Consider the following 25,635-nt stretch of genomic DNA (forward strand, 5'->3'; position numbering starts at 1 on the left):
AGAGGACGGGAGTTATAGAGTGAGAGAGATACAGAGGACGGGAGTTATAGAGTGAGAGAGATACAGAGGACGGGAGTTATAGAGTGAGAGAGATACAGAGGACGGGAATTATAGAGTGAGAGAGATACAGAGGATGGGAGTTATAGAGTGAGAGAGATACAGAGGACGGGAGTTGTAGAGTGAGAGAGATACAGAGGACGGGAGTTGTAGAGTGAGAGAGATACAGAGGACGGGAGTTGTAGAGTGAGAGAGATACAGAGGACGGGAGTTATAGAGTGAGAGAGATACAGAGGACGGGAGTAATAGAGAGAGAGAGATACAGAGGACGGGAGTAATAGAGAGAGAGATACAGAGGACGGGAGTAATAGAGTGAGAGATACAGAGGACGGGAATTATAGAGTGAGAGAGATACAGAGGATGGGAGTTATAGAGTGAGAGAGATACAGAGGACGGGAGTTGTAGAGTGAGAGAGATACAGAGGACGGGAGTTGTAGAGTGAGAGAGATACAGAGGACGGGAGTTGTAGAGTGAGAGAGATACAGAGGATGGGAGTTGTAGAGTGAGAGAGATACAGAGGATGGGAGTTAGAGAGTGAGAGAGATACAAAGGATGGGAGTTAGAGAGAGTGAGAGATGCAGAGGATGGGAGATATAGAGTGAGAGAGATGCAGAGGATAGGAGTTAGACAGTTGCGGAGGATGGGAGTTGTAGAGCGAGAGAGTTACAGAGGACGGGAGTTGTAGAGCGAGAGAGATACAGAGGACGGGAGTTATAGAGCGAGAGAGATACAAAGGATGGGAGAGAGAGTGAGAGATACAGAGGACGGGAGTTATATAGTGAGAGAGATACAGAGGAAGGGAGTGAGAGAGATACAGAGGACGGGAGTTATAGAGTGAGAGAGATACAGAGGACGGGAATTATAGTGAAAGAGATACAGAGGACGGGAGTTATATAGTGAGAGAGATACAGAGGACGGGGGTTATAGAGTGAGATACAGAGGACGGGAGTTGTAGAGCGAGAGAGATACAGAGGACGGGAGTTATAGAGCGAGAGAGATACAGAGGACGGGAGTTATAGAGTGAGAGATACAGAGGACGGGAGTTATATAGTGAGAGAGATACAGAGGACGGGAGTTATATAGTGAGAGAGATACAGAGGACGGGAGTTATAGAGAGAGAGATACAGAGGACGGGAGTTATAGAGTGAGAGAGATACAGAGGACGGGAGTTATAGAGTGAGAGAGATACAGAGGACGGGAATTATAGAGTGAGAGAGATACAGAGGACGGGAGTTATATAGTGAGAGAGATACAGAGGACGGGAGTTATAGAGTGAGAGAAATACAGAGGACGGGAGTTATATAGTGAGAGAGATGCAGAGGACGGGAGTTATAGAGTGAGAGAGATACAGAGGATGGGAGTTAGAGAGTGAGAGAGATACAGAGGATGGGAGTTAGAGAGTGAGAGATGCAGAGGATGGGAGATATAGAGTGAGAGAGATGCAGAGGACGGGAGTTAGACAGTTGCGGAGGATGGGAGTTATTATATGGGGTCTCTTTAGGATGGAAGTACAGTAATAGAGTATAGTTCTGTGGATAATAAGAGACTGCTAGGTAAGGGGTGAGAGCTCGGTGGAAGATGGGAATCATTTATGTATATTCAATAATATGAGAGCAAAAACTCTTCACACAGCTACATACATGTTTTATGCTAAATTATAATGGGTTGTCCCAGACTGTACATTATAATGATCTGTCCCGCACTACATCACTCACTGGTAATAGTGCGTCTTGTCCACAGGTTATATGAGATTATTGTAGCTCTGAAATTGTTAGTGCCAAATAAATCTTGTCTGAATGAGGACAGGGGCGTCTGTGTCTGTAGAGTCTCAGTTAGAACCTACATGGACCTATGAATAATCTTCATCTCTACGGTTGCGAACATAAAACATGTTCCTTATACCCTGGTTGATGGCGGTGCGACCTTTGGCAAGGGCCTCGTCTGCAATGTCTTTAGGGAAGTAGTCATGGAAGGCATGCTGGATGGCATGGACGCGTCTTGGGCTGAGCGGCATCTTTTGATCTGTCCCATTAAAATTATGCCCATAGAGTTCCTCCTCTGAAAACAATAATTTTGCCAGCTGCCAACCAAAAGGTCCTGGGTTGTTCACATCAACTTGTCGTCGAATAGACATAGCAAGGTCTTCGTCCACCCTAAGCTCCATGGCTCGAGCTGGCACATTTGGGGAACTGATGACGGTCACTGGGCCCTGCCAGTCACAGTGAAAACGCTGCTTTCTTCTGCGTTTGATGATGGGGAAGCGAGCACAGGAGGTTGAGGCATATCTTACAGGAGCGTTAGGGGAAAGATGAGAGACAATAGGCTGATCTTCATCATCATCATCTTCCTCAATTTCCAGTTTCAGTGTTTGCATGTGGTCATCATTAGCCAGAATGTCATCTTCTGGCTCATCGGCAGGGTCATCAGTAAGGGACATTGCTATGGGGCTGTGCTCCTCCGATTTACTGCAGCGGTTCAGAAATTCCACAATCTCATCTAAGGTGTTGAAGCAGAAGACGGGCGCAGTCTGAGTCGCCACTTCGTTCCTCTGACATCTAATACGCGGTTCATCCCCCTCTATGAGCTCCGTATTTATGGGGGAATGGATTTGCCGTTTCCTGTCCTGTGCTTCGAAATTGGCATCTCTGTAACCGAGAATCTTCATCTCCTGGATTTCCTAGAAGAAAATAAACTTTATCAATGACTCAATAATAAATCACTTGAAATATAACTTAACTAATTTATTTCAGGTCCACTGAGACCTCCAATTATGGCAAAGGAACTGAATTACTGTCTGTCTGTCTGTCTCCATGTAACACCAGTAATGATGGTAAATATCTAACAATATATAGGTGACTAAAATAAGAAATTATCTATCATGATTGGGTAGAACTGAATATCTCAATATTTGATGAGTGACCCATATTATTACCGCATTGTAAATTAATACTTTTATTTATTATTTTGTTACTATATTGGTGCCAACAAGGGCTCGGTATATTATGTCGTCAGGATCACGTGACATTCATATTTCAACATAGTCAACATGCTGACATGCACAAGGTGTTGGCAAGCAATTTTTAAACCGAAGCCTAAGCATAACCTGTCTATTATTGTTATTTTCACCATGTATTCATCATATTCTGGCGTAGACCTTATGAATGATGACATAGTGACTGCGTGCCCCAGCAAGGCTTATGGTGCGGCGCGTTTCACCTTTAGCGTCACAGACACATGGCTGGGAGATACTGTAAGTGGTTGATGTGATCTCGCAGGTAATCTGTCCCCCTGTCTAATTATCTTCCCTGCTGGTCATTACCTGGTCCTGTGCCAGCATTTTCCTCCTGGTAAGCACCATGGGCTCTTTATGTTTGCTGGAGAACAAAGAAACGCGTTATTTATGTAACCATCTCAGTCAGTGGTCGCATCATCACAATGGCAGATAACAGCTTAGTAATAAGGATAATAATCGTAATAAGAATAGGGAGAGTACATGGGTTTTACTTGTCCAGATACAAGGCTGCACATATAGTACGGACCATGAGACCCAGGGGCCAAGCACAATGTAGTGTCGTGTATTCTATTATCAGGGCACGGTGATGACTTTGGCCTGGTACGTGGATGGTTTTATGTTTCATATTATAATATATATAATATATATATAATATATATATATATATATATATATTATTATTAAGGGCACAGTCGTGCCCTTGTATTAAGGCTACATCTAAAAAACTGCAATTCTCCCAAAAAGAATTCTGGAGATGGGGGGCATGGTGTTTAAGGCGCTGCATCTCAAAAGTTGTTGTAGGTACCCCAGGTAGCCCCTGCTTTGGTTGAATTGTTCAATGATATTCTCCACAATAACTCACCATTGCCTCATTTTAATTCTGCCCACACTATTGTACTTCCCAAACCTCAGCGTGACCCTCAACTTCTTGATTCATATTGTCCTATAACCCTGCTTAACACGGACATTAATTGTTGTCCAAAATAATGTCGGATAGACTCCAACTTGTTCTTTCCCAGATTCTCACCACTCATCAACTAGGTTTCGTTCATTCTGTCAGGGGGGTGAGAGCAGCTGTGGCCGCAGTGATTGCTTCTTTTCAAAACATTGGTAGCAAAAATACTTTAATAAGCTTAGACACAACTAAAGCATTTGACACTGTCCTGTGGCCGCATCTGTTTTCTATTCTCTCTCGTCGAAATTTTCACCCCACATTTATAAGTCTTATCCGATATCTTTATATGTACCCGTCCACTTCCATACTTTTAAATGGATATTGTAGTGAACCTTTATTCATGTCCCGTGGCACCCGTCAGGGTTGTCCGCTTTCCCCACTCCTGTTTAATATAGCTATTGATCCTCCCCTACGTATAATAGAAAGAGATGATATCATTAAAGGTATCCCCATTGGCTCCAGAGTCATAAAACTAACCGCATTCGCAGATGACATTCTGTTATACATTTCTAACCCATCGGAATCTTTATCATATATTATTGAATAATTGCGTTTATTTGGAGAAGTATCTGGTTTTGCAGTTAATTGGGCTAAGTCAACTGCTCTTCGATTGGGTCGAAATGTATCTAACAATGTGGGGACAGATAATATCACACTTTCCTGGTGCTCTGATCACATTACTTATCTGGGAGTGAAGATTCCTAGAAAACCAGGTCTCATTTATAGCCTTAATTATACCCAACAATTAAGTAGGATAGCCGCGGAGCTGGAGAGTTGGAAGTCCCTCCCTGTTTCATACATTGGCAGGGCAAACCTAATCAAAATTATAACTTTTCCCTGTCTCATGTACTTAATGCAGGTTTTACCATTGCCTCTCACTCCCAAAGAAATTACTCATGCTCATTTTCTATTCCGAAAATTTATTTGGCGAGGAAAAAGACCGCGCATTGGCTTATTAAAACTACAACAACCTAAATCAAATGGTGGAATTAATTTTCCAAATGTGCAGTGGTATTCACAAGCGGCTCTTCTGCGTTACCTTAAAGATTGGCTTCATGACAAGGAGGTCTACTCAACTACTTCTTTGGAGAGGGAATTTCTAGAGGGGGGAGACTTGGTGTCATTCTTACACCTCCATGATCAGGAGGTGCCGAACCATATGAGAGGGAACCCGCTGCTTTGGCCCCCCAGGAGGCTGTGGTATAGTTTGCGGCATAAACATAACTTACATGCACATAAATCTCTTTATCTTCCTTTTATACGTAATCCCGATTTCCAGGAGGGAATGGTTAGACATCCCTTTAACATATGGAGGGTGGAGGGAGTGATTAACATTGGATGTTTGGTGGATGTGTCGGCAAAACGGTCCCTCACGTTTCGAGAGGCAACAGAGAAATTCCCAGTGTTGGCTGCATACCCTGTAGCCTTTCTTCTAGCCCAAAATTATGTTAGCCAAACCATTAGATGTTTCTCCCAAAATGATTGGTCAAACCCTTTGGATACCTTGCTACAACAGGCACCATTTAGGCGATTTCTATAGCTTATAATCATTTTCAACATCTCTTAGACTACTCTACTTCTCAGGAAGGGCCTCAAACACGGAGCTTACAGCTTCCTAACTTGCAGGTGGAAGACTTATTAAAAGCTCACCACAAGTCTTGTTATACTTTATCTTCCACCATGTATACAGAGATGTTTTTGAATATTCTGCACAGGTCCTGTTTGTCCCCTCATAGAAGATTTGTGATTGGTCTCTCAACATCTCATTCGTGTTTTAAGTGTGGTCAATCTCAAGCTGATTTATTTCACTGTTTATGGTTGTGTCTATTAATTCGTAGATTCTGGCTACAAGTACTAACTTACTCTAAAGAACACCTGGTTAATCACATGATTATGACGCCTGAATGGGCCTTATTTGGCATTCTTCCAAGTGGGACTAGAATTACATGAGGTGGTAGTCGTCTATTATTGGCGGTCAGTGCTTCCGCTCGTAAGTCTATTCTGCAGGTGTGGATACACCCAGAACCTCCCACCCTATCCCTTTTTAAAGCAAAACTGTTCTATTTATTTCGTATGGCCTGGGTGGAGGGGGTACATGACAAAGAGATTAAAACTGAAAAATTCTTTGAGATGTGGGAAAGTTTTATTTCAACTCTTTCCACGAGTATTCAAGATCAAATTAGAAACTCCATACGATATACATCCTGGTATCTTTTGCGGGAGATTGAAGGTGTTCCACCGATCCCGATCCCTGACTTGGGATAGGAGTGGGGGGGGGGGGGGTAGAGAGCAAATTTTATTTAATTTAAATTTTATTTTATCTCATTTTATTTTCTTATTCCTCAGTTTATTTCTATTTGTATTATGTGTTGTTTATTTTGTTTAATTGAGTAATCGATGATTTATAATGTTTGTACTTTAATATCTGAACAAGCCTATTCGTTGTAAACTATGTAGAAAATGAAGGTGTATTGTTTCATTGTCACCATCACTAGCTTTATTTTTATGCCATATGTAATAACTGTTTCATTGGGTCTAACTGTATCTGATTTTGTACATGTATTATCGCATTGTAAGAAATGTTTATGTTTTTTGTGCATTGCTTCAATAAAAGATATATTAAAAAAAAAAAAAAGTTGTTGTAGGTATGGATCTGAAATTTGGCACGGGCGGGTAGAACTGTCGCTTGGTGCTACATGCCAAATTTCAGGGCAAAAACATAATAAATGGGGATTTGGGAGTAATCTAAAGCTCCAACTGTCACATTTTTCTGACAATCTCAAGTAGGACCACTTTTCTGCTGTTCTCTATGGGGGATATTTGGGAAGGCGTAACTCAGGGTAGGGGTGGAATATAGACTTGGGGTTTGTTTTATTAGGTAGCTATTGTGTCAGGGTACTGTACGTTCTTTTGGGGTTCAGGTAAATTAGAAAGTTACAGTTTTTAAACTATTACCTCAAGAATGCACCATTGAATAGATAGGACTTTTCAACTTGTTGCGCAGCCTAAGTAGGAGCCTCCAGCAAGTGTATCCACTGTGGCTTCACTTGGGTGCACAAAGATGGCCATTGTAGGGGCGTGGCCTGACTGGCAAGCGGGGAAGAGGTGCTTCACTACAGCTCCCTAAACTACCCTGCAAATCCACCTGTTCCCGCCGACCCCTGTCGTTACAGAGGGTCCTCTCCCCAAACTTACCCACACGGGGCCTCACTGACCTCCTGGCTGGCACCCAGGACAGAGTTACACCTCTGGGGCCTTTGCGGCCTACTCCACCTCCAGAAGCCGCGGCCTCGATTTTGGCGCCGGGCCCGAGTTTGCCGCGATTATCGCCGATCGCCGCCCGACACTACCACAACCACCATATCCCAACGGGACCCTCGCTGTCTGGCTGGAGAAGTGGGATAGGCAGCCTATATCATCAGGAGACCCCTGGAAAGGCCCGTGATCGGAGACGCAAATCTCGGGGGGACGCCATTTTAGACCCTCTCCTCTACCCTGCAAGCGCTGAGTGCTGGAGGCTGCCCACTCTCTTTAGCATATACATGCCTGGTCACTGGCTGCTCTGTGTCCGGCGCCATTCCATTAACCTGCTGCCGCTGCTGTGTTAAATGAGGACCTCTGGGTGACTCTTCTACCTCTCTGCTGAAGGAAGGTAAATCTGTAGGAGGGGACTATATTACCCTTGCATTGCACCTACAGTTTTATTACATCATATTGCACCTTATAACTTTGTTCACTCCATACATGAGGGTCTAGCTCCCTCTTGTGTCAGCATGATGTAAGCTCAAGATTTAAAGGAACAGTGCCTCAGAATATATCATCAAAGATTTCCAGTGGGCGGGCCAAATATAGCGGCCCCTTTTTTTAGAGAAGCTCCCTGTTTCACTGTTGACCCAAGAAATAAATAAATCCTACTGGACAGCAACCAGGGATAAGCTCAGGCAAGGCGCTCACATCAACGCCGGCTCCCTGCTCTCTATACCACCGGATCACGGCCTTGTGGCATGTTGCGCTGCGGCCATTTTATCGTAATTTCTGGTGGCTGTTTCTCATCTATTGACAGGGTGCTCGCTGCGGCCAGGGGAAATAGACGGCGCCTATTTTGACTTCCTGCTCACAGTCCCTCTTCTGCAGACAACGCCTTGTACTATTCTACATATATCCTAACAAGGAACGCCACTTTAATCAACAGACACGCCAGTATCCCTTGCCCTTCTCTTCTCACAAGAACCTCTCTACACTTGGTGTCTATAATGGAAAAATATGTGGCAAAAACCCCCAGGGGTCCTAGAGGCTCGCAAACTGGGTGTAATAAGGACAAAGCCTCAGCATCTGATGCTTCTTCTTCTCCAATATCTTCTAAAAGGGATGACTCAATTGATGCTCTATTTGACACCGATAAATACAGTTCCCAATCTGTACAAAAAGCTAAAGAAATATCAGACATCATTTCACCCTTACTTGATATAAAATTAGCACCACTAACAGAGGCAATTACGGCTGCAACTGCGCAACTCACACAACATTCCCAGCGGCTGACAGAGGCGGAGGATCGCATCTCTACATTGGAAGACGAATTACATGAGGCAAAATCTCTTCTCCAATCACATGATTCCACTGTGGCGGCTCTTCATGACAAACTTGAAGATATGGAAAACCGTAACAGAAGAAACAATTTACGTCTTATAGGTCTCCCTGAATCAGTGAAACCAAAAGATCTTCTCCACCTAGTATCTACATGGCTTCCTGAAACACTGGGTATATCATCTACCTCCTCAACCATCTTGGTGGAACGGGCGCATCGTATTGGTCCGGATCGTCAGAATACTCAACAACGTCCGAGACCTGTCATTTTCAAGCTTCTGAACTATCTTGACAAAGTTAAAATATTGGAGGCTTACCGCAAATCTACAGGCGTTTACTACGACGAATTCAAATTGCTGTTGTTTCAAGATTTTTCTTTTCAGGTCTCCACAAAGAGAAGAGAATTTTCCACGGTTTGCAAGGAACTGTTTACTAAAGGCGTCCGTTTTGCGCTCTTGTATCCAGCTAAATTGCGAATCTTTCACGCTGGAAAGCCACATTACTTCGACTCCCCAAAGTCAGCACAGAATTTTCTTCAGTCCCTGGGATCTCTCTCTCCTCATTCTACCCTGGACGATAATGACTGACCATTGGGAGAGTTGATAAGTATTACATTATTGTCTGTTTGACATATCTCTATTGCCTTTTCCATATGTTATTTTTATATATTATGTCACTGTTACCGCTGCATTTAGTTGTGGTGTATCTTTGTTATGTATTTTTGCTGAATATGTATGTTTTTCATTTATATGTATTCCGACCTTTAGGGTTGTGCTCTTCTAATATTTTTGATTACTGGTTTAAGTTGGGATGCCCTCAGGGGCTACCAAACTGGGTTTTTCAAATATGTAAAAATTTTGATAGATAGCACAAATATGTGTAGAAAACAACCTATGTCCACACTGGGTTTGCTTTGATTGTTCATGTCATCGGTCATTATCAGGGATTCCCCATGACTGCCCCCTTCTCTGCTCGCTGGGACAGGGTAAGGGAACCGGATAGAGAAGTTTCTTTTTTCATGTTTCCCAAAATGGGGGTTGGTTAATGTCTACTATGCCAATAACTGACAATCCTAATGTCCTAACCAAAAGATCCATTAAACTCTTATCTTGGAATGTAGAGGGGTTAAACTCACCTGTTAAAAGGAAAAAGATACTATGTCATCTTAAGAAATTTCGCCCCGACGTGGTTTTTTTTACAAGAAACGCACTGGAAATTAGATGACCCTAATACTTTGAGGGATAATTGGATACAAGAATACAAAAGTGCGTCCTTCACTACGAAAACACGGGGTGTGCTTATTTTGTTTGGTAATTCCATTAATTATAATATATTAGAGGAGTGGATAGACCCAGAGGGGAGGTTTCTATTTTTGAAGGTGAATATTGAAAACGAGATTTTCACCTTTGCATGTATATACGCCCCTCCAGGTCCTAATGCTTCCTTTTTCTCAGACATCTATGCAGCTTTACAAGGCTGGCTAGAAGGTTCCTTGATTTTAGGAGGTGACTTTAATGTAGCATTTGATTCCTCATTGGATGTTTCGGGTGGGCCTAGACAGACCGGAGGTAGACGTGGAATGCCGTCTACTTTATCATTGCTTATAGAGTCTTTCCAACTAATTGACCCATGGAGACATTTAAATCCAGATTCTAGAGAATATTCTTTTTTTTCGCATCCACATAACTCTTTCTCTCGGCTTGATTATTGGTTGATACCAGGGACCTTATGTCATAGGGTTGAAAATGCTGCCTTAGCTGACATATTAATTTCAGACCATGCACCCGTATGGTTTACTATTAAGTTGGAGGTTCCATGTTTTTCCTCTTTTAATTGGCGATTCCCAGACTATTTGGCCTCTTCGGAAGACTTTCAACAACAACTAGTTCATAATTTTAAAAATTATTTAACAGATAATGTTGCTCATAATCAGAATATTAATCTTCTCTGGCAGGCGTCCAAACCAGTTTTAAGAGGACATTTATTTGCGTATGTATCTTTTAAAAAGAAAAAATTACAACAAAGATTCCAACAAGCTAGTGCTACTGTAACGTCTACCTACTCTGATTTATTGAATGATCCCTCTGAGGTAAATAGACAATCCTACAGGGAAGCTAAGGCTTTATAAGATACTCTTTGTACGGAGCAAGCCCAAAGGAATCTGACTTATCAGAAAAACAGATACTTCCGATGGGATAATCGACCAGGTAAATTGTTGGCAAATCTAATAAGGTCCTCTACTAACCGCAAACATATTTCCTCTATAAGAACTTCTGCTGGGTCACTTAGCACTAATCCAGAAATGATTAATGACACCTTTCTTACCTTTTTTGATTCTTTATACCAAGCACCCCCTGATGAACCTACACAGGGAATTGAATTTTTGAGACAAGCGGGTCTTCATAAACTCGATAACGACGATAGAGAGGCTATCTTATCTCCTATAACAGACTTAGAAATAGAATCAGTAATTAAATCATTGCCAACAGGCAAAACACCAGGTCCAGATGGATTCTCAGCAGCCTACTATAAAATTCTCTCCTCACACATTGTACCACATCTTTCAACACTATATAATTCCATTCTTGCAGGTAATTCATCCCCTCCAGGTTTTAACACAGCTCGAATTATAATGCTGCCAAAACTAAACAAAGATCCTACTCAGGTGTCATCCTATAGACCCATCTCTCTATTAAACCAAGATGTCAAAATTTTCACAAAAATATTAGCTATACGTCTCCAACCTATTTTGTCCAAAATACTTCACCCGGCACAAACAGGTTTTATAAAAACCCGTCACTCTGTTCATAACATCCGCATATTGTTTGCTACCATGATCAAAACAGACCAGCTGAAAGAAAGGGGGAACATAGTGATTAGCTGTGATGCGGACAAAGCATTTGATAGAGTGTCTTGGTCTCATCTTATTAGAATATTTAATTACCAAAACTTTGGCCCTGCTTTCTTACATGTCTTTAACAGTCTACACCAAAATTCAACCGCCTTTTTGACTATTAACTCATTAAATACACGCTCTATCTATTTATCTCGTGGTACAAGGCAAGGCTGCCCATTGTCCCCGCTTTTATTTAATTTGGCCCTTGATCCCCTCCTTCGACATTTCATTAAAGAGACCAGATGGCAGGGTATTAAATTTGGTCAGATAGAAATAAAATTTTCAGCATTTGCTGACGATCTCCTGCTATACTTTGCAAACCCGAAAGTGGCTATGCCTTCCCTGGTCTCTTTGTTTCATACCTTTGAATCAGTAGCTGGGTTTAAAATCAACTACACTAAAACTGAAGCACTGGCATTTTTTCCTGACGCAAAACTGGGTTGGGGGGATTCTTTCCCTTTCAGATGGGCTGCTGATTGCATTACTTATCTTGGAATCAAGATTACTACGCATCCCTCCCACCTATATGTTGCAAATTACACACCATTATTACAAAAGATTTTTTCAGACTTTACGAAATGGAGATATCTTCCTTTGTCCTATACTGGTAGGTGTCATCTATATAAAATGATTAGTTTCCCGAGGTTACTCTATGTTCTCCAAATGCTTCCTCTTATAACATCAAAGAACGACCTGAAACTGCTAAACAAAGCCCTAACAAAATTTATCTGGGCAGATAAACGTCCCAGAATATCACTATTCAAATTGCAACAGACGACTGATTTAGGTGGTGTCAATTTGCCATGTCTCCAATCCTATGCCTTGGCGGCCAATTATAGAATCGCCATTGACTGGATAGGGGGGGCTAACAATTATACCATAAGATCTATGGAACAAGCTTTTATTCCTGACTGGAATCTAATCTCTTTTTTACATACACCTCCACAATCTCTACCAACAGAAGTTAAAGATAATTTATTACTTTATGCTACTTGTATGGCATGGAGATTGGTCCGTTCTAAACGGAAAATATCTAGATATGCATCTTTATTTTTACCTCTCTGGGGCAATCCAGCCTTTTGTCCCCATAGAACATCTCTGATATTTAAGATATGGCATGATAAGGGCCTTAAATATGTTTATCAATTTTTAAATGCAGATACTATGAATCCACTAATGCGTTCTCAATTACAAGACCTACACCCATCTATTACAATCCCTTTATTTCCATTTTTACAAGCCTTAAGTTATGTACAATCAATATTGCATGGGTTAGGTGAGAGGGACATGGAATGCGGATTGGATAACATGGTGCGCTGTAGACCTGAGAACTTCTATTCTACCTCACAGATATATGCGAACTCGCGTTCGCGACTTAATATAAATTTCGGTAATGTGGGATTATTAAAATGGAAAATTGACTTCCCTGAGCTTTCATTGAAAACCATATTAGCTTCTTATGTCAAACTAAATAAACAATTAATCTCAATTTCATATACTGAAATGCATCAGAAAATCATAGGGCATATTTTACACCAAAGTTGAAGTTCCTCATTGGCGAGGCTTCCACTTCCAACTGCAATAAGTGTGGAACCCCAGAGGCTAATATTATACACTGTCTATGGGCCTGCCCTCAGGTGCAAGCATTATGGATGAATCTTCAAAGTTATATCAATAATACACTTAAGATTAAGTTTGTAGTCACTAAAACTTGGGCTTTTTGGGATATTCACCCCCAGGATACTGTTCATGGCCCCTCCAAAGGTAATCATGTGTTACTTGCAAAATTGGCAGCAGCCACTAAAAAGACAATTTTATCTCAATGGATCTCATCAGATCCTATATCCATAACACTATTACACCCTAGAATTTCCTTTTTATTTTTAATGGACTGGTCTGAGGCATCATTGCATAAAGAAAAGCAGGTCAAACGGTTCTTTGACACATGGCTCCCATACATACACAATCTATCCCCAGTAATGAAAGAAAATTTGAGGAAATGTTTTCAATTCACTTCTTGGTATAACCTGGAGGTTCTTAGCAATAGCACTCCTCCCTTTTGAATTTCAGATTGTTTTGAGGGTTGGATTGTATGTTCATTTTGGAATCTTCTAAGATATTGTCAAATATACTGACTCTGATGATGACTCGATTGGATATATTTGTGATGTTCAAATGTTTTATGACTGTTGACCATTCTATATTTTATAGTTATACAAAACTCAGATGTATTTATGTTACTTGCAAACCTATCAATAAAAATTGTTTAAAAAAAAAAAAGATGGCCATCGTTTGCGAGCTTTAGCAGTGGTGGGGTCAGGGAAAAGAACGGCCATTAGCTGCAGCGGGACCCGGGGGAAAGGCGCGGGGGGTAGCAGGCATTAGCTGCGGCCAGGACCCGGGAATGGTAGCAGGCCTTAGCGGCAGTGGTGGTGCAGGTGTTAGGACCCCGGGGAGGTAGCAGCACACAGATGAATGCTCATATTTGGAAGATCCATAATACCTGCACCGGGCTTTGAAGACCCACTACGGGATGTGGTAAATACAGGGGACAAATGACGTAGGGGTCCCCCGTATAAAGCACAACCAGCAACAGGCTAGTCAGAACCAGCCCTGGTTGGCAAAGTACGGGAAACAAATGACGTAGGGATCCCCCGTATTCAGCGCAACCAGCACTGGGCTCTGAGCCCGCCCTGGTTCTGGAAATAGAGGGGGGGAAAATGCGTAGGATCCCCCTGTATTTACCAGAACCTGCATCTGACTTTCTCTAACGGGGGGTGATGCCACAGCCATGGGAGCACTTTCACTTGGCCCCCCAACCGAAGCATCACCCCTGACCGCTAGTCAGCCCAGGCTGGGGATCTCTGGGGAGCTGGTACCCCCCCAATAAAGGTACCTGTAGTACTGGTACCTGTAGTACTACTGCATAAGACAATATTTATATTTTCATATGCACCATACAACACAATCAACCCAGCACGCACCGCCCAGGGGTGCTGGGGACAGCCCCGGGCTATCAGCCTGGGGTGCCCTGGAGAGGGGGACCCCTTTATTGGGGGGGGTTCTCAGCTTCCCAGGGACCCCCGGACTTGGCTGACTAGCAGTCAGGGGTGATGCTTCCGCTGGGGGGCCTGGCGAAAGGGCTCCCCTGGCTGAGGCATCACCCCCCCAGCTAGAAAGAGTCCGGTGCTGGTTCCGGTAAATACAGGCAGACCCTATGCATTTGTTTCCCCCTGTATTTCCAGAACCAAGGCCGGTTCAGAGCCCAGTGCTGGTTGCACAAGGTACAGGGAACCCCTACATTGTTTGTCCCCCGTATTTTGGCAACCAGGCCTGTGTTTCACTAGCCCGGTGCTGGTGGTGCTTAAGTACAGGGGAACCTTACATCATTTGTCCCCTGTATTTAAGCACAACCAGTACTGGCTGTTAACAGCTCGGGGCTGGGTGTGTTTTGTTTGGGGGGCACCTTTTATATTTTACACATTAAATTTTTTAAGCATAGAAGGATCTCACTGTTGTGTTCGTGCATCTGTGACTTATTGATTTGATTTTCTCAGGTGCATACACACTACCAATGAGCCCTCTGTCACCCACTGATGCCCCCTTTGCACTGCACCGCTGATACTGCTCTGCAACACTGCTGCTGCCGCCACTAGCCCACACGCCTACAGCCATCTCACACTCTGCACCTCCCAAACCACCTCCTGTGTGCTGTCCCCTCTTCCACCTGCGTTAGAATACCATTTTGTTGCCCTTCTCCCCTGCAGGTGGCCCGGGTTACTCATCCAAACCCTGATAATACATTTTAAAAAAGCTATGAAATTCCATAGACAAAAAACCTTACGGTTTCACATGTCCCATTAAGGCTTCTTAGACAGGATCTGAAAATTCACAAAACCTACTGAATTTCTGCCACTCCAAAAAGCAATGAAATTACGATCCACCATACTCTGATCTCATCTGCGCAGCTCTATGTTCTGCATAGACTGCATGTGTATATTCCAATGAGCACACAATTCTGTGAATTAGCAGCTCCACCCTTTTGTGAGTGACAGCAATCTCATTCTGTGAGAGTGCTGAATCTGCAGTTAACTACAGGGTGTGATGGCATACCATATCTGTATTATGCAAGGAACACGTCCATTAAGGCGACAGCCTTAATGATCGTAATTTCATTGCTGTTTGGAGTTTGAGTGGCAGAAAATCAATAGGTTGTGTGAATTTCCAGATCATGTTTAAGAAGCCTTAATGGGACACGTGAAACCGTAAGGCTTTTGTCTATGGAAAATATATATATATATATATATATATATATATATACACACATATACATATACACACACACACACACACAGAGATAGATATAGTATATATATATATATATATCTCTAAGATTGTGTATATATATATATATATATATATATATATATATACATACACACACACAATCAGCAGTGTGGTTGGCACTCCTCCACTATAGGTAGGTGCCTGGGTGCCCTCGGTAATGTGGTATAAAATGTCCACAGCACTCACAGGTCTTGCTTAATCGAAAAAAGCCGGTGACACAACACCAATTGTTCCACTTGTCAACGTTTCAGTTTTACAAAGTGTTTCTTATCTTTATAAAATCAAGCAATAAACTAAAATATCTGCGCTAATACTGAGGAGAATTGATACAAGCAGATCACCACCAAGACAAGAATATATAAAGAATATAAACAATTTAATATAATAAATTAATAATTTGACCGGTCAAAATAGCAACAAACATAATATAATCACATACAATAATTAATCCCAAATTGATCCCATGCTATTCCATATTGAAATTCTAATTAGCAAAAGTCTGAAAAGAATAAGACAGATCTGAAAAAATCCGCTGGAGGAGGTGGATCAACTGTGTAATAGGAATCACGGGTAACCTGTATCCTCAAACGCCAGGTGAATTCACTCTTTGAAAAAGCCCCAGCTTTACGGAGCAAAACGCGTCAGTGAACTTATCTTTGGACCCACCTGTAGTGTACATCGGCATCTAACATTTGATCCTATCATCCCCTCACCGGCACGTGAGATTTGTGGTACCGCCGGACAACAGCTGGCTACCAGGAGTTTGAGGCAGGATTGAGACGCGGCCGGACTAACACTGGTACATTGAACATTAAGGAGCCGCTTACATCCCGTCTCTCCGGAGCCTCCTCCGATGCTCACAGCTATTCACTTGCGTGTACAGGATCATGAGTTGTGGATGTGATATGCTCACTTAAAGCGAGGATACAGGTTACCCGTGATTCCTATTACACAGTTGATCTTACCAGGTGAGACTGAAGATTTTCTAACATTACATAGATGCGGACACTATGGATTAACATTTATGTTTTTTAAAAATAAATTTGTTTATATATATATAAATTTTTACAATTTTTGATCCACCTCCTCCAGCGGATTTTTTCAGATCTGTCTTATTCTATTCAGACTTTTGCTAATTATAATTTCAATATGGAATAGCATGAGATCAATTTGGGATTCATTTGTAATCCTATATACATCTGATCCTTAAAAGTCTAATATCAATTATTGTATGTGATTATATTATGTTTGTTGCTATTTTGACCGGTCAAATTATTAATTTATTATATTAAATTGTTTATATTCTTTATATATTCTTGTCTTGGTGGTGATCTGCTTGTATCAATTCTCCTCAGTATTAGCGCAGATATTTTAGTTTATTGCTTGTACTTTGGCACACCTGGTAGCCGGGTGTATTTTAGTGTGTTACCACAGGCACACTGTCTGTATCTGCTGCTTTAATTACACTATTCATCCATACAGAAGGTTACTTATTAACTTACAATTTATGTGATTTGTGGTTTAACAATTTATATTAGCGCTGAGAATTTGATCTCGTCTTTATAAAATCACCTGGCATGTACACCTCTGCGTCCCAGGCACACCTGTCAGGGTCACATGATGTCACAGGATGCAATGCGCCACCGCGCTACCCATACTCCCCCGCAGGCTGCCGTGTTGGCCATTAGATTGGCATTATGTGGAAGAGATCAGGAGCAGCCGGTGGCGAGGCACCAGAGAAGGTAAGAACTCTATAGCTACCCTTCCATATACAATCTATGATCATGTGCCCAAAAATGTGAGAGGAGGAAATAGGGACAACCTTCTCCTACAATTAGAGGCCCGATGGATATACACACTGAATACAGCACAGCCATTCGGGCTTAATGAGGTAAACAACTTGGGCTGCTTTCTGTACTATTTATGCACCGAATAGGTTCCGTATTATCCATTATTATAGGCAGTCTGATCCTCTGGTGTTTATCTGTAAATGTAGATAATGACAGGTGTGGTGTAGGGTGTTGCTGCCCTACACTTTAATCCAGAGGATCATTTTATTACAGTTCCGGTTATTCCAGATATTGTAATATTATTGTTATATTATGTCATTATTGTATCATTTATTGTGTCTATTTTCTTGTGATCTTTTTGTACTGCCTCCATAATATAGGTGCATGAGTTACATGCACCCCTGGTCTGTTCACAGTATGTTGGCTATATTGCTTATTGCATTCTTTTTTGAAGTCTGTATGTTTTTACCTCTATAGTATTCAGCATAATAGCAATGGTTGATATATACTGCCATCTTGTGGTTGGTTTTAACTGGTACATTTTAGTAACGTATGTTTTTTTTCACACGGCAGCCTGCGAGGATTCTGGGTAGCGCAGTGGCGCGCTTCCCATCCTGTGACATCATCTGACCCAGACAGGTCTGCCTGGGATGCGGGGGTGTACATGCCGGGTGATTTTATAAAGATAAGAAACACTATGGGCTCTATTTATTAACATTATTTTGACTAAAATAAAGTGATAAAGGCTGTTTTGTGTTGTCACATTATGTTAGTATCACCTGTAGTTATTACAGGGCAATTGTAGGAGAATTCGTAAAATTCTACTCCAACCCCTAATTATCACTTATTATTAGTAAGCCGATCACATTTCCCATAACTGTAATGGGAAATGTGATCCGACCAGAATTACTAACAATAAAATGTGAAAAAATACCGGGGGAAGCCCTGTGATAATAACGTCACCTAGAGGTAACGTTATCCAGGGTCTCCCCCGGTTACTGGCCGCCTGCTCTGCTCTAATGGGGAGAGCAGAGCCCGGAGTCGGTCCCGGTAATCAGCTGTGTGGTCTAACAGATCCACTGCTACACACACCACACGCTGATCACTGCTACACACCACACGCTGATCACTAATACACACACCACACACTGATCACTAATACACACACCACACGCTGATCACTGCTACACACACCACACGCTGATCACTAATACACACACCACACGCTGATCACTAATACACACACCACACGCTGATCACTGCTACACACACCACACGCTGATCACTGCTACACACACCACACGCTGATCACTGCTACACACACCACACGCTGATCACTACTACACACACCACACACTGATCACTGCTACACACACCACACGCTGATCACTGCTACACACACCACACGCTGATCACTGCTACACACACCACACGCTGATCACTGCTACACACACCGCACGCTGATCACTGCTACACATACACCACACGCTGATCACTGCTACACACACCACACGCTGATCACTACTACACACACCACACGCTGATCACTGTAAAAAAAAAATTTACTTACCTGACTCCAAGGACCGGTGATCGGGCATGGTGAACATCACCGGAGGCCCGGGTCATGCAGGTAGGTGTAATTAAGGGAGAGGGGGGTCGCGGGGGGTTGCGATCATGGGGGGCATGGCTTAGAGCCGGGGGGTAGCAGCGGCGACCAGTCGGTGCATGCGCGGGCACTTAGTCTCTGTATTTTTTGCAAAAATACCGTGATAAGTCTCTGAAGGGAATTCGCAGGGATAGAGCTTTATCGCAAGCTCTGTTCCTGCAAGGGATTTGTAGTAAATCCCTGTGATATTGCAATGCGAATTCAGTCATTAATATCACACTACAATATGGAGTCAATATGCGGATTGCGGTAAATAGCGCCCTTAGTATGTCATTGTCCTGACGAAAGTTGATTAAAACTGAAACGTTGACAAGAGGAACAATTGGTGCTGTGTCACCAGCTTTTTTTCGATTAAGCCAGACCTGTGAGTGCTGCCGACTTCCACTGCTTAGATAGATATGAGATAGATAGATAGATAGATAGATAGATAGATAGATAGATAGATAGATAGATAGATAGATATGAAAGAGATAGATAGAAAGTAAGATATGAGATAGATAGATAGATAGATAGATAGATAGATAGATAGATAGATAGATAGATAGATAGATAGATAGATAGATATGAGATAGCCATATGTTAGATAGATACTATAGATGTGAGATAGATAGATATGAGATAGATAGATATGAGATAGCCATATGTTAGATAGATACTGTAGATGTTAGATAGATAGATAGATATGATAGATATTAGATAGATAGATAGGATAGATATGAGATAGCCATATGTTAGATAGATAGATACATACTGTAGATGTGAGATAGATAGATATGAGATAGATAGCAGATAACAGGAGATATGGTAAGAACTTACCTTTGTTATCTCCATTTCTATGAAGTCCTTAGGGTCCACAGGGATACCTTGGGGTATAGGGCTTGGCTCCAGCCATGGGCGCCACAGAGTTAAAAGTTTTCTCCCAGGATGCACCGGGCCCCCTCCTATAGCCCGCCCCCAGGCCAAGGCACCCCAGTTTTAGTATCAAGCCATAGGCCGGGAGAGAGGAAAAAGGAAGAAGAAAGTCTGGAACACACAAGATTCACATTATCATAGAAAAGGGAGACAGAAACTGGTGACCAGAACAACACCCTATGGAAGCACAGGGCGTCAGGGCAGGCGCCCTGTGGACCCTAAGGACTTCGTAGAAACGGAGATAACAAAGGTAAGTTCTTACCATATCTCCTGTTTTCTACCTCAGGGTCCTTAGGGATCCACAGGGATACCTTGGGGATGTCCCAAAGCAGTATCCTTCAAGGAAGGGGACGCTCCTGTGCCGAGAGGAGAATCCGCCGCCCGAAGGAATCATCCTGAGAAGCAAATGTGTCAAAGGCATAATGTTTGACGAAAGTATGGACGGAAGACCACGTGGCTTACAAAGCTGAAGAGCTGAGGCGCCACGTCGAGCTGCCCATGAAGGTCCCACAGATTTCACAGAGGGTGGCACTGGAAGTCCCTCGTGAGTGTATGCCTCAGAGATCGCCATGCAGATCCAGCGTGCCAAAGTCTGTTTATTGGCAGGCCAACCCCTCCTATGAAATCCATATAGGACAAACAAAGAGACCGATTTTCTCAAAGAACAGTGTGCTGGGGGCAATTTTCTTTTTTCTGTGTTCAGTGTAAACCCCCGCCCTTTACAAGCACCTGTAGTATATTAAGCTGATTGAGCAACTACCATATTTCTTGCTTGCAGTTTGGAGGCATGAAAGGAGTCAGCATTAGGAGGAGCTGCTGATCCTTATAGTGCCATGTGGAGGTTTTTTGGGGTACCTCCAAGGTAAGTTAGCTCTCAGTTCATACATGTACTGTTATCATGCAGTACATCAATTTGTTATTATATGACCCAGAGTGGGTGCTACTATTATGTAGCAATAATTATTTTGGGGTGAGCGTTTGGGAGTGGGGCCCCCGGGGTTGTTCTGGCTGGACCTTGCTCAGGGCATCACCACTTAATTCACATAGAATATTTTTTCACTTTTCTATGCGTTTGTGTATTATTTATGTCATTTTAATTCTTTTACATCTCATCAACACTTATTGATTTATCTTTACACATCTATCCTTTAACACTTCACTATCACCTTTTTTCCCCTTTTCGTGTGATGCCCTGGGGATGGTCCTTGGGTAGAATTTTTTGGGGTGCCTTGCTTCTCGGACGTGAACCCCTTAATGTTAGGGATACTGGTATAGAGGAGCCTTGACGTCGGCCCAGCGCTTATTCATATATTTGCAAATGTATGTAAACTAATACCTCTGAATTTCTATTATTATGTAGGATTCAAGTATTTTTGATTTATCTGCAGTGTGCTGGGGGGCAATTTTATTTTTTCTAAGTTCCATCGTGCCGACAGAGCGTCCACCAGGAGAGGTCCTGCGTCTCTTGTTCGGGATCCGTATGCCCACAGCTTGCGGTTGTGTCTGGAGGCCATGAGGTCTATTTTGGGAAGACCCCACTTGTCCACCAGGAGTTGGAACACCTCCTGGTGAAGAGACCATTCCCCCGAATGTACATCGTGGCGGCTGAGGAAGTCCACCTCCCAGTTGAGCACACCCGGAATGAAGACGGCAGAAATGGCTGGAAGATTGCCTTCTGCCCAAGTCAGAATGCGGGACACCTCCCTTAGAGCCGCTTGGCTTCGAGTTCCTCCCTGACTATTTAGGTAAGCCACCATGGTGGCATTGTCTGACTGAACCTGCACGGGTTTCCCCAGCAGGAACGGTCTTGCATGCTGCAGCGCCCTGAACACTGCTCGAATTTCCAATATATTGATTGGCAGGTCCGATTCCTCCGACGTCCACCGGCCCTGGAAGACGTGTGGGCCTGTCACAGCGCCCCAGCCCCGAAGACAGGCATCCGTTATTAGAAGGACCCAATCCGAAATCCAAAACGGACGTCCCCTGCTGAGATGAGACTTTTGTAACCACCACGTCAAAGACAGGCGCACCTCCAGAGTGAGCCTGATCAACTGCGTCTTTATTCGACAGGGATTTCTGTCCCATCTGGACAGGATCAACATTTGTAGAGGCCTGGAATGGAACTGGGCATACTCCACCATGTCGAACGTTGACACTATGGATCCCAGTAACTTCATCACTGAGAGAAGAGACACTCGGCGACTGCTTAGAACATTGCGTATCTTGGACTGAAACAGGGCTATCTTTTCCTCCGTCAAGAAGATCCTCTGTTGCTGAGAGTCCAACAATGCCCCGAGATGGACCATTCTCTGAGAAGGAATTAGAGAGCACTTCTTCCAATTCACTATCCACCCGTGAGCCTGCAATACCGATATTGTCAGTTGTAGATGGCTGCAAAGGACTTGTGGCGACCCTGATAACAACAGAAGGTCGTCCAAGTAGGTAACAGGCGAACTCCCTGCTACCGCAGGTGTGCCACCATGACCGCCATTACTTTTGTGAACACCCGAGGAGCCGTGGAAAGGCCAAACGGTAGAGCCTAAAACTGGTAATGGAGGTCCAACACTGTAAATCTGAGGTAACACTGATGAACCTTGGCAATGGGGATATGCAGGTAAGCATCCTGAATATCCAGGGACACCATAAAATCCCCAGGCTGCATAGCTAAAACAATAGAATGCAGAGTCTCCATTCGGAACCGAGGGACCCTCAAAAACTTGTTCAGGTACTTGAGGTTGAGTATAGGTCGGTATGATCCATTTGATTTTTGAACCAGAAAAAGGTTGGAGTAATATCCGGTCCCTCTCAGGGATAACAGAACAGGTTCTATTACTCCCATTTGAAGCAAAGAATGCACCGACTCTTGGATCGCTAGAGCCTTCGTTGGATCTGAAGGACATGCTGTTACAAAGAACTGATGAGGAGGCCTTCTGCGGAAGGAGAGGGCATATCCCTGAGATACCACCTCCCGTACCCAAGTGTCTGTGGTGGTTTTGAACCAACACTGGGCGTATTGCAGAAGTCGGCCTCCCACCCTGGGAGGCCCAACCCGTCAGGCTGAGGGTTTGTCGTCCGGCTTGGCTGCTGGACGTATGGTACTCCAAACTTGCTTCTTGGTCTTAGCGAAATTTTTGGGACCTGAAGGTCTCGGAAAGGACTGAACCCTAGGTTTTCCCAGAGGGCAATAGGGCCGAAAGGACGGATTTTTAGACCCAGACGGTGTCGGGGCTGAGGGTAGACACGCAGATTTGGCAGCCGCCAACGTGTCTACTATTTTGTCCAAGGCTGGTCCAAACAGGACAGGTCCATTGTAGGGTAAGCATTCCAAGCCTTTCTTGGATTCAGTGTCCACCCTCCACGAACGTAACCACAAGGAGCGTTGAGCGGCCACAGAAGTAAGCAGGCTCAAATCCAAAGCTGCTTCGTTAATGTACGTAGCGGAATCCCGAAGGTTACCCACTAACACAACCTGTTCGCTGGTACCCTCAGAAGCAAATGATGCTTCCATAGCGTCCGCCCACCTTTCCATAGCCTGGGCCACCCAGCAGAGAGCCATAGCTGGTCTAGATGCTCCTCCAGCAAGGGAATAGATAGACTTTAGGCACACCTCCACTAAACGGTCTGTAGTATCTGTCAGAGAAGACATAGACGGCATAGGCAAAGTTGCGCTCTTTACTAAGCGCGTCACGTGAGAATCCACCTGAGGAGGAAACTCCCATTTAGTGAAGTAATCATCCGCAAATGGATATGTACGTGCCAGACGTTTGTGAGGTTGAAATCTTTTTCCTGGAGATTTCCAGGCCTCCTCCATGTGATCAACTAGCTGACCAGATAGAGGGAAAACTGCTGCAGCTCCTTTAACCTCTTTAAAATAAGCATGAGTAGGCGCTGCCGGTAAGTTGTCGTCAGTAATTACCATGGCCGCACGGACTGCCCGTATGAGGCCTGGAATGTAAATACTATACTTAGCCTCTGACCCTACTTGAGGAGTGTCAGTGTCCGAAAAATCTACAACTTCGCCCTCATCAGACGAGCCGTCATCCTCATTATCCTGAGCGGATGGCTATGACAATAACGGTCTTTTAGCAAGTTTAGATTGATCCTGCTGAGAGCCCCGCACCCCAGAATCAGACAAACCTGGGTCAGCCTGATTAAGGACGTGTTGTGGGGGGCACTGCATTACTATTGGTCCCGGAACTCCCAGAACAGGAGGCGGAACTACCGCCTGCTGTGCAAACCCCAATTGTGGAAACGTAGGAGGGGCTGCAAGCCTATTTACAAGAACAGTCAGGGCTTGTGCAAAACAAGCCCAAGGTGGTTTCTGAGAGGTGCTGGGTACAGCAGAGGTACCAGGGATGGCCAAACATGCAGCACATAACCCATCCTGGAGTACCGCCCCCTCCCCAACACCTGCTTTACATCTGGAGCAGGAAAATAGGAGAGGTGCTCCTCTAACAGAGTCCTCACTGGACATAGTGGTATGTCACACTCCTCTCATAGAAATATCTAAAACTGTGAGGTAAATTCCTACCCTGACAGTACTGGCACTGAGAGGGCTGGTCAGGAGGAAGAGATAGGAATAGTAAAATGGCTGACAGGAGAAAAATCAGGCACACAGAGCTAGCATAAAGTCACATACAATGCAGAAAACCCTGCACTAAGTGCACATCACATACACAGACTTACAGCCTGGCAGTGATAGCGCTACATACGCTGACCTTTACTGGAGGAGAGGTATGTAAGGGGCACCCCAGGCTCCGCACCCTGTCACCACTGCGTCTTGTCACATAAAATGGCAGCCGGTGGATGAAGGGAGGCGGGCCTGAGGAGGATCACTGCCTCAGCCCGCCAAAGCCTTAATGTAAGGCGCCGACAGCAGTGATGGGGAGGAGCTTCCTGTGCGCTACAGGGAAGGCATCCTCCCCTGGCAGGCAGTTTAACCCCCCGGGATGCTGGAGCGTGTTCCGCAACACTCCAGCCCCGTATCCTTGGTGGTCTAGTGGAGAGCGCAGGCATCCACCTGGCTCCACTATACTGCCGTCCCCAGGGAGCCCCCAGCCCTGGGGACGCCGGACTGTGATTCAGCGGGCGCCTACCGCAGACGCCCGCTGCTTACCTTAAGTGGCCCCCCGTAAATCCGGCCACAGTCAAAGGCCCCCGGGGGTTCTGCTAGCTGGAACCCCCAAGAGCCCGCCGAGCTCCCCGGATCGCTTCCGGTGGTCGGCGCCGGCGGAGCGGTAGCATGGACGTCTGCTGGACTGTCCTATGCTACCGCTCTTGAAGATCTTCAGGGGCTGTAATACAGCCCCCCTCTGCGGTGACCCAGCTTCCCGCCGGGCACCTACATAAAGCTGGGGTGCCTTGGCCTGGGGGCGGGGTATAGGAGGGGGCCCGGTGCATCCTGGGAGAAAACTT

General features: G+C 44.1%; 1 protein-coding gene across 1 annotated transcript in view; it reads right to left on the reverse strand.

Moving 5' to 3' along the window:
• Nucleotides 1-1,617: 1,617 nt before the first annotated feature.
• The window catches only part of LOC148454568 (uncharacterized), a 56,450-nt gene continuing 32,432 nt past the window's right edge, over nt 1,618-25,635 (reverse strand). The window contains exons 4-5 of the mRNA XM_088460773.1: nt 3,377-3,431; nt 1,618-2,734 (exon numbers count right to left, since the gene is read on the reverse strand). Coding sequence (XP_088316899.1) covers nt 1,907-2,734; nt 3,377-3,431 — 883 coding nt within the window. The 3' untranslated portion in view covers nt 1,618-1,906. The remainder of the gene's footprint in view (nt 2,735-3,376; nt 3,432-25,635) is intronic.

This window comes from Taudactylus pleione, unplaced genomic scaffold (assembly GCF_031769625.1).
Source record: "Taudactylus pleione unplaced genomic scaffold, aTauple2 ptg000978l, whole genome shotgun sequence".
NCBI classification, from domain to species: Eukaryota; Metazoa; Chordata; class Amphibia; order Anura; family Myobatrachidae; genus Taudactylus; species Taudactylus pleione.